The following is a 9954-nucleotide window of genomic DNA, read 5'->3' as shown; positions in this document are numbered from 1 at the left end:
ATGAAGTTTCTTGATTTTAGGTTCATCTGCATGATCCTTAATCAGAGCTGCCACCTGCAAGCATTGACCGACCCATTCAGCTTGACACCACATGAAGTCACTGATTGCATGATTCATGGGTGTTACTTGAGTGCCATTGTCGGTTGGGTATTTCATCTTACTGATCTCCCAGATGATGTCGAGCTGACTGAGTAGGACGTTCAAAACAATGGAGGCCTTGCGATTTGGGGCATGACAGATTGAGAGAACAGCGGGGTGATTTTCAAAGTGGCCACCATCAACCTCAGCGAGGAAGTGAAGCATCTCAGCCCTCGTCACCTTGTCTGATTTTGGGTGAGTAGGATCCTTATTCATGCGTTTTTTGCCTTTTGCTGAGCCTGCATGGAGGTTGGCAGGAACATCGTTCTGGATAAGCTTGCACTTCGTGCTAGTCTTTCCATCAGGTGCAACAAGCTCTGTGAACTGCAAGATCATTAGCGGCTCAGATAATGCGTGTGAGGAGGACCACATACCCATTCCACCGCTAGGTCCTCACAACATAATTGTGCTTCTCTGATTGATTCATGAAGAATGACCAGAGGTATCTCCAGCTCACTGTCAGAGAGCTCAAATTCACCATTTGCATTTGTGACGGCGATGCTTTCCAGCCAGGATATCCCTCGTGACTTGTCCTTCGCGTCCAATTTCATCATGTCAGAAAAGTTCAGACGACCTGTAATGATAGCAAACACGCATGAAAATAATTTCGAAGATCCTTAAGCAAGCACGTACAGCCTCGCAAGAGTGTCGTCTCTCGTAGCCTGCTGATGAGTGCATGACCCCTCACAAAGTATCTGATCTGTGCTTGTCCATGCATCGCAGAGCAGTCCTCCATAACAGGCATGTCTTTTAAATAGACAAGACGTCAGTGCCCTGGCCCATTTGCAACTTGCTCGCCCACTGCAACTCGGCAATCTTGATACTTCACCACAATATCAGCGATTCCGTCAGCTGCATCTACGTCCTCATCCATGTCCCCAATGGCAACGTAAGGCACTGGGCGCAGTGCAACAGAGGGACCACACTTGGATGCATGAAGCACACGAAGCTGAGTTAAAGGTGGTGCATCGAATATATCTTCTTCCTCATTCTCGTCATCACTGCCTTTCTCATTGTCATCCTCCTTGTCCCCTTCTTCCTCATTCTTGTCATCATCATCGTCATCATCATAGTCATCCTCGTTCTTCTCCTCACCTCCGTGCTTATTCTCGTCTTTGCTGTCATTCTTCTTATCATTATTTTTCTTACGCTCATCGTCTTCTCACTGGACTTGGCTGCTGACACCTGCTGACTCAGTTTCTGCTCTTTTTAACAGCTACAGTGGGTGATCACATATTTATGTGATGTCGGAGCAAGGTGGAACTCACATATTCTTCAGGAACTGCGATGCGACCCTCTTCAATAGTGGTGCGAATATCTCTATCCCCCAATCCCTCTCTTCGTCTGTCTGCTTGCGGTTCAACTTCTTGTTTGAAAGTGATGCAGCTGTTTTCGCAACGTTCAGAGCTGACTTTTGAACTGCAGACCAGTTAATCATCACGCTGTCAACCTCGATACGCTGCCAAACAGCCTCCTCGCCAGTGCCTTGAAAATTGAAGCGGGGAGCTGTTAGTTTGTGCAGGTCCCACCATATGCACAAGATCATCTTTCATCCCAAGCAAGTAGTCAATATTTTTCTGCCACGATCGCTTAGAGACATAGAGGCTCTTACTTTGGATTCAGACCCAGTCAAGCCAATTCTGTGCAGAAAACAATATTAGCAAGTTTTATCTGGTGGCAAGCAGATAAACTTACAGATCTTTTGCCTTGAGTGGAACAGCCATCCTGGCACAATTGTCGTGAAGATGAACGACCGTCAGTGCCGGTGAACTAGCAAAGTTTAAAGTTCACTCGGCAGAAGCCGATGTACTGCGTTTCAGGTACGCCATCCAGTCTCCTGTCTTTTTCATAGGCTCCTCCCTTTTGCTATCGGCTCTGGATGTCGTTTTTTGTTGACCAAGATCATTACTTAACGGTGCTGAATTCTTAAATATGACCTATTGTTTTGCAAGGGTGCTGCAAATTGGTACCTCACCATCGCAGCCATTAGCACACTCAAGGCCCTCGACTGTACGTTGGCCTAATATATTCACCTCGCCGGCTGTGATACAGATGCATTGATGAGACATTTTTCAAGAGCACTATATATGCCCTATTTACGACCTTGCCACCACTGCTTCATGAAAGCTTGCCACTCGCTCTGGGGAGTCCGTCCATATGTGATCCACTGTTGAAGTTCTGTTTCACCACCAACTTCCTCTGCCACTCGCCAAGCTCGCTCGTTGTCATTGAAGGTAGAGCTGCAATAGTTAGCACTGGTGAAGACAAATGAGAATGCATTGTCACGGCTCTGTCCATCCCCCTCTAATGTCTTTATGATGGCGAAGCCATCTGCCATGTCAATCGCATACTTCAATGGCCAACCATGATGACCTTTCAGCGTAGGAGTCTTTGATGGTGAGCCGATTTGGCTAAAAGAAGGTGAGGACACCTGCGACTCGAAGTTTCTCATTGGAGTCCTTGGAGGAGATGTCACACTAGCCTGGCTTGGTGACATGATAGGTGCAGAATGGCTTGGCGTGCTTAGCCATGCATCAATGTCGATAACAGTTTGAGATGTCCGAGGAGGTTTGCGAGGAGTGGCTGGCAAACTGGCAACCTGTGAGTCAAATACTTCATTATCTGTGATACTACAAGCGAACATACCTAGAAGGCCCACTTATATCCTCAACACTTTCAAATGAGCTCATTGAGTGAAGACGCTCTATGCTCTCTTCTAAAACAGCCTAAGGCTCCAACATTTCTATCTATTTACTATGTTACATAGTTTTAACTGTTTACTATATCTGTTTATTTACAGTTGGGCCTGTACATAGTAAATAGATGTATATATATAGTATAAATAGTTTTATGATGATATAGGACTATTGAGTGCACAATTGCTAGATTTGACAGCACAACAGTGAGCCAATTGAAAGTCATAGTGTTTAACAGCAGTCACCACTAACAGTTTATCAACATATAGGCTCATGAACATGAGTTTCTTGTCATTTCTTGTATGACATAAGATTTTCTGGTCATTTCTAGTGCAAGTGTTGACATTGAATGCTTGTTTTCTGCTCACTGTCATGTGCTTGCTGATGCAAACAGGTTCTTAAAGGCCTCAACAATCACAGAGGCTGCTCACAGTTGAGTAAAACTCCATCAAAAGATGGGACCAAAAAAAACTATATAAACTTTATATAAACTGTTTATATGACATATAGATAACTGTTTACTATATACTATATATTTACACCTCAGGAGTGTAAATAGTATAAATAGTTGGAGCCTTAAAACAGCCTCCGAGGTGGTACGCTTGAGGCTAATCACAGGCATGCCCGGGCCAGTAGTCACTCCATCGCAGCGATAATGCAATTCAGTTGCAGTCTTGATATTGATGCACGGTGAGTCCGGCAAACTGTAGACCCATTTCTTGATCTTCCAATCATAATATTGAAAGTCAGCTGTTCCAAGCGCAAAGCACTTATACAGGTCTTTTGCCTGCTTGGGATGAAAGTATGGGTAGTCTGGAGCCACGACAAAGAACAGGTCCGCTGGCTCATCATTCTATGCCCATACATTTCAATCGGTTGCATCTATAATAAGAGAGTTCATCACGCACCTGTTGCCACCAATAGACCATGACCGTTCTGTCCCCCTCACGTGCAAGGTGAGTCTTCATCTCTGCTTGGCGAAACCTTTCTAAATCATCTCTTTCAAGCTCCCAGAGCTTCTGCTGGTATATAGGCGATATAGAGAGCTTGTAGGATTTCACCGTAGGTATCTGGATGGATGCTGGAGCGGCAAGTAGTGGTTGAGGCTCTGAGGCCTCCGCCATGAGACCACTCTGAAGCAGCAGCAGATATGTAGCTGTAGGTGCTCCAGATCGTGTAGAAGAGTTATTTGAGCAGTTATGCTTCGACACCGCACAACTGCGCAGGCTTGAAAATTGTGCTCGTGTGTCTTGGCAGCATGCCTGGCATAATCCAAATGTGCAATCAAGGTTTGTATTTGTCATGGAATTTGGGCGGGCTGCTTTGCAACAATGTCCAGGGCACGGGACAGAGGGGCGTGCTTGCTTGCCCTTCGGCATTGTCCTCACCCACTCAAAATAATCGCATGCCACATGTGATGGAGGCTTGTTGTCAAGGCACTGATTCATGCCTCATATTTCAGGGCAATGAGGAACAACAAGTTATCACATAACACACCTTCCGAAACCAGTAACCTTTATTGTCAGGATCTGTGTGCCCAGAACAGAGGACTGGAGCTGTCAGATATTGTGCACTGCATTTGGGACATTGTGGCAGATGAGACAGAGGATGGCCAGCAGCATTGATGGACATAACAGTGCACTGTGTGTCCTTGAGCTATGCGGCAGCACTACAAAGTCCAAAAAGAAATCTCAAGATTGTGTGCCGCAATAATCTGTACAGTTCTTAGTCATGTTGTCGCCATAGATAGACTCAATTATAATCTCTGAATGATACAGGATACATTGTGAGGGCTATTGAATATCGGAATCATGAAGCAGCCTGTTTGTGGCCGTGTTTCATTGACAGATGGGTGTTGATCATGTGACTGGAACCTTAACAGGAGATTCATTCCTGTTTCCTGATTGGTGCCGGAGAATTCTCTGATCAGCCCCAGCACGGTACGGCACTCGGATGGGGTTTCGTCCCGAGGGGGCAGGAGGGGGGGGTTGGATTTAGGAAGCATGGCAGCTTCACAGAAAATTATTCTATTCTTCTAGCAATGTCAAAGCGAGATGGAACCCCACAATTCGACTGAACTGTGGTATGATAAAGGACCAACCGGGTTTGAATACCTCTTGACACGGCAGCGAGGTGACCTTGCATGATTCCCGGATGCACGCTGATTGCATATAAACAGGGAATCATAACGCATATACTTATCGCACAAGAACGTATCACCGACCAACTCTTTACGCTTCATGCTTCATGCTTCATGAACATCACGGTAGCCTACCCGGACCATCCGGCTAATCCGCCGGATCCGCCGGATCCGCCGGATGGTTCCCCATAGGTTCGTTGCTCTCTGTGCCGCCGATCGCTAATTTTCGCAGAGAGCCTTGTGAGCTTCAAATCGACAAGACCCACTACTGTCGTAGCGGGAATTAAGTCATGTCTGCAATGTTCATTACATTCTCCCTTGCATCGTAGTGGCATCATTTTGCGTGAATAATACGAGAATAACGACACTGCTGCTCCAATGTCCAGGATACGGGTCAAGATGATATCAAGAAAAATATGAATGCGACATGATGGATGAAAATGAGGATATGGCACAATCACCAAAGAGTGATCCGGTGACCTAGAAATAGAGCAGATGAAACGGGTCACTCATGCTGAGCATTGCGGAGGACTTGGTGATAATTTGAGTATCCGGAATGAATGGGGCCTCCTCTCACAAATGTACAGTTCGTCATCTTTCCTGCCCAGGAATAGCACCTCGTCTTGCATGCGATCCGAGTCAGGGTCGCCTGATAGGGTAAATTCCGAGCGGGGGGACTTGACAGGGCCCGTGTTCACCTTCTTCCGATGCGAAGCTTGCGCGAATTTTGACGACGGTGGGATCGCAGTCGCAGATGATATGGAGGAGATCGAAGGATGAGAATTGAGGGGCGAACCGATCTTCCATAAGAACGGCCCGCGTCTGTTGATAGCCGAAGGAGGTGGCTGGAAGTGTGGACACACCGCGCGGGAATGATCCGCAGGACGAAGAAGTGCGTCGCCAAAGTCAACTGCCTCGAGACCACCTTGTCGCATAGCGACCAGTACGGCACGATCCTCCACGTCGAATGCCTCTAACCGTTTAACGTCACCAAGTCTCACCGGATTTTCATCCTGATCGTCCGCACTCCATAGGAAACGGCCCTTTAATACAGACCGTCCCCGAGCATCGACGATGGTCGTACTATGACCACCGCGTGAAGAATAGAACAGAGCTGGCGGACCAAAGTGTCTCGGTTGTGTTAATAAAGAAATAGGAGGCAACAGGGGCTTAGAAGCATCGGTGACGGGGAGTGGCTGCGGAATCATGGGAAGTGGGGGGGCGCTTCTAAACGGATGAGTAGGGTCCACACATTGCAATCGCAGATCCTTCAACATGATATACTCATTATCTTCTTCTCTTCTCACAGGTAAATCGGGAGGTAGGAGGCCATCTCTGTACCATGCCTGCATCAAGGTTGCTTTCCACGGTCCTATGCGCGTCTAAGTGAGTTATCATCGCCTGCGTCCATTAGCTGCCCTACTTACCGTGAACGATCCCCTTAGGATCCTTGTAGAACCAACGGGAGGGTGGAGCCGGTGTAGGTACGGGAAGGCCAGGAGGTGAGAACTGCACTTGTGAAAGGTCAACGTTGGGATCTCCGTTCACTTCTGGTTCATGCATAGCCCGATATTGCAAGAAGGAATTGTAGGTAGGAGGGATGATGTAGTCATCGGAGATAGTCGCCAAAGGGAAGTTGGGTGCAAACAAAAGCTGCTGGAAGGTGGTATATGGACTGGTATGTGCAGCAGCTAGCGTGACAAGCTCATCAGTCGAAGCGGTGACACTCGAGCAGTCTATCTGTGATTGCGACGCATCTGGTGTCTGAGGTAGCGCCGTCGACGAGCCAGGTCCTGGACTTGCGGTGCCATCTTCCACAGTTGCAGCATTGGGCGGTGAGACAATGGTTACGTTGACCGCAGTGTCTTCCTCTCCTGCACCATTACCCTCCGCGTCCACTTCACCAGACTGGTCAGTTCGCAGTCCGCGAGCTCGCCGTCGAGCTGCTCTACGCTCCGCTCGCCCGATCCGAACCTCACGGACCCGCACGGTAGCCGGTTCCAGTCCGAAGACGTTCTGAGTGAAAACAAGAAAGACTTCAACCAGATCATCACCTTGCAGCTGCAGCTCCAGTGATTTGGGCGAATCGGGCAGGATGAAGGTACGCGACAATTGAAGGGCGGTACGATATGTACCAGCAAACAGCTCAACCTTCTCTCCGTTCTCACCGCACAGGATAGCAAGGAAGCTAATGAAAGGGACCAAATTACAATAATGTCGAACACTTTTAATACGATACGACACACACCTTTTCTTTGCAGTTTCGACGGCTTTGACCAGTACAGCCCCTTTAGTCCCCGGTAACTTCGCATATTCCAGTTTGGGCGGGGGAACAGGAGTTGGGGGCGCCAGAGGGCCTGCCCTCTTCGCATCAAGATCTCCCGTTCGAAGAGAAGGCAAGTCATCCGATCGACGAGACTGGAAAGCGCTGGTAATGATCCGAGGCAGGAATCGTGCAGTAGAAGGTAGAGGAGGCAGTTCCGCAGTTGCAGGGCGATCCAGGGAAGTTTGCGAACTGGCGACAGGCGCACCCGACGGTGTTAAAGGTCTAGGGGACGTTGCAGGACGAATAGTTGCACGTGAGTCCGAAGGAGCTATGCGATTGGACTGAGAGGGAGTCATGCCCGGAGACGAAACCAGGTTTGCGCTTTGCTGTTGCATTTCAGAGACACTGTCGGCTGCTGTCGCTGACGCGACCGATCCGAGACTGACGCCTTCCTGCACAGTTGGGAATGACGACTGGGAGTTTGTAGGAGAATGAAAGAAGATCCCGTCGAGAACGGACCATCTTCTGCGCCGTCTAGTGCTTGACTGATCCCCAGTACTTCGCCTGGAATACATCGTACCTGAATCGGACGTCCGCGGACTACTTGGCTGAAAGTCGTCTGGAGCTGTGCTTTGGGCTCCTATGAGGATCGCTTCCTGTTCGTGACGCGTACCTGCCGGCGGAAGATGAGGTAGACGGCTCTCCATGAGAGCTTCCACGAGAGATATACGCTCGCGTGTAGGGGTTGTTGGAGAAGATGGATCAGGATCGCCGTCATCCTCTTCGTCTGCGTCACCTTCAGCATCTCCGTCATTCGCCGTCGCAATTCCATTGAGAGAACCGAGTGTGGGCAGCATTCCGCTGCTATGGGGAGATATCGAGAGAGCCTGGCGCAACGTAAGCAAGGTGGGTGCAGGAGACGGTGGAATTTCTGGTGTTACGTTTGTTATAGAGTTCGTTCTTGACAAATCAAGATTGGCGGGACGGTTCCTGCGTTGCATTGAAGAAATGGTCTGCGTGCGAGTGACCTCTATTCGTGGAGGCGTGACGTCTCCGGCGGGGCCAGCACCAGAAATGGCAGTTACCGAGCTCGTTCGCTCGTCCAATGCCAGGCTACCGCTCGGTGCGGCGACAACATTGATCGCCTCATCGTCATCACTTGAAGCCCATTCAGCTTTTGCATCACGCTGTTCGCCGCGTCGCTCAACAAATAAGCCGCCAGTCTGGCGTCTGCTCAGGGTTCCTGATAGAACGTCGCTCAAGGATGTTGATCTGGAGCGCGTCTGGGCAGAAACAATCGCAGAATGCTCTAGGCCACGAGGAGGAGAGTTGGTCGAATAAGCGGGGGGAGGACCTGCCGGTGTTGGGGTTGTAGGTGATGACTGTGCCTGCGCGTCTGCCGTCTTGGGCCTTCTTGCGGTATTTGTGCGAACAGGGCCAGAAGGAGAGGCAGGCGGTGCAATGGAGAAGGAAGATCTTCGCTTGCCCCTCGTCGAAGTGGACACTGGAGCAAGAGGCGTCCTCTCTCTGTGTTTGTCTAATGAGGCTCTTCTCTCAGACCGCGGGCCTGCGGCTGATGTAGATAACAAGGGTCGTTTTGCCTCGCTCCTCCGAACATGCTCCTGCTCCTTTCTAATCTCCACCTCAATCCTCCATTCGACAGCGCGTCTGATGTCCTCCAATGCGTATACTCGCACACCGTTCCTCCTTCCAGCAATCGCGACCAGAACGCCACGATGTTCCATGATCACGATGCTCTTGAAGGATACCCGCCTGATCAACGCATATGGCTGGAGCACAGCGAAATGTACGAGCGGCAGGACGTCCAAGCCTTGCGCATGGCAGAGAAGCAAGTAGTGTGGCTTCAAAAAAGCTCCACTTAATGGCGGTCCATTCGCGTGTGAGACATTGATTTTGTCAGTCACTGAGGACAGCGTAAGGCCTAGCTCCATGAGTGAGGGCGAAGGCAGCCGTGGCGGTGGAGTAGAGGTACGGGAGGGAATGGGAGATGAGCCCCGTGAGGAAGATTGTGCATGTGGCGAACCCTGTGCGCCCGAATCAGTAACATGAGAAGTTATGGTATCTCGGCGGTGAATGAGTGACGAGAAGAAACCAGAGAGACGGTTTGACGCTCGAGCCTGCGGACTGTCAGCAATAAATAGATGGGTAACGGACAACACTCACATCCGGCATCGCACGAGGTCGTCCGTTTCGCCCTGGAGCAGCGAGTGAACGGGGAGCATGACCCGCGTTCGACGACCTGCTTGGGGTAAAATGGGACGATGCACTCTGGGACGTCATCGGAGCCGGACTGGATGGCTCAACAACTGGCACAGCAGGCATGCTGTGTACACTAGTAGCATCTTCGTCTGATATGTGCTGCTGCGCGCCAGGGGCGACGGTGGTGGGCGAGGGGGTATTGATCTCGATTGTCTTGTCTGCGCCAGTGACCTTGTTAGCTCCGTCCAAGTCCTCCTCCTGAGTGGCCACCTCCTGTATGTCCCTTTCATCATCTGTTTCCATTGTCTCGTGTGTGTCACTCCATTGGTCGAATGCTAGAGGCGGAGGAGAGCTTGAGGACGCAAGATTTACGTCGAGGCTGTCCATACTCGAGAGCCCGGCTGGTAGCATAGACATGGTGGACTGAACGCGCGTTCGAAGCCTGGGAGGGTCGCCAGCGACGAACGCCGCCACTTGCACACCAAGGCAGAGAG

The 9954-nt window shown here is 50.0% G+C and overlaps 2 protein-coding genes across 2 annotated transcripts; both read right to left on the bottom strand.

The window, feature by feature from the left end:
* Positions 1 to 41: 41 nt before the first annotated feature.
* Positions 42 to 4138, bottom strand: LAESUDRAFT_713984 (uncharacterized protein; the record flags this gene model as incomplete). Its single annotated transcript, XM_040907027.1, has 12 exons — positions 42 to 80; positions 127 to 462; positions 513 to 671; positions 941 to 1256; positions 1407 to 1684; positions 1751 to 1778; positions 1834 to 1908; positions 1930 to 2013; positions 2134 to 2179; positions 2239 to 2737; positions 3418 to 3687; positions 3743 to 4138. The coding sequence occupies 12 exons, from the start codon at positions 4136 to 4138 to the stop codon at positions 42 to 44; spliced, it is 2526 nt and encodes an 841-aa protein (XP_040764586.1).
* Positions 4139 to 5483: 1345 nt separating this feature from the next.
* LAESUDRAFT_759018 (uncharacterized protein) lies at positions 5484 to 9877 on the bottom strand (the record flags this gene model as incomplete). Its single annotated transcript, XM_040912531.1, has 4 exons — positions 5484 to 6346; positions 6402 to 7162; positions 7223 to 9378; positions 9425 to 9877. 4 exons carry the CDS (start codon positions 9875 to 9877, stop codon positions 5484 to 5486), a joined length of 4233 nt encoding a protein of 1410 aa, XP_040764585.1.
* Between the last annotated feature and the right edge of the window lie 77 nt (positions 9878 to 9954).

The sequence above is a fragment of the Laetiporus sulphureus genome (genome assembly GCF_001632365.1).
Source record: "Laetiporus sulphureus 93-53 unplaced genomic scaffold LAESUscaffold_18, whole genome shotgun sequence".
Taxonomy (NCBI): domain Eukaryota; kingdom Fungi; phylum Basidiomycota; class Agaricomycetes; order Polyporales; family Laetiporaceae; genus Laetiporus; species Laetiporus sulphureus.
This window is presented reverse-complemented; position numbering and strand designations above follow the sequence as displayed.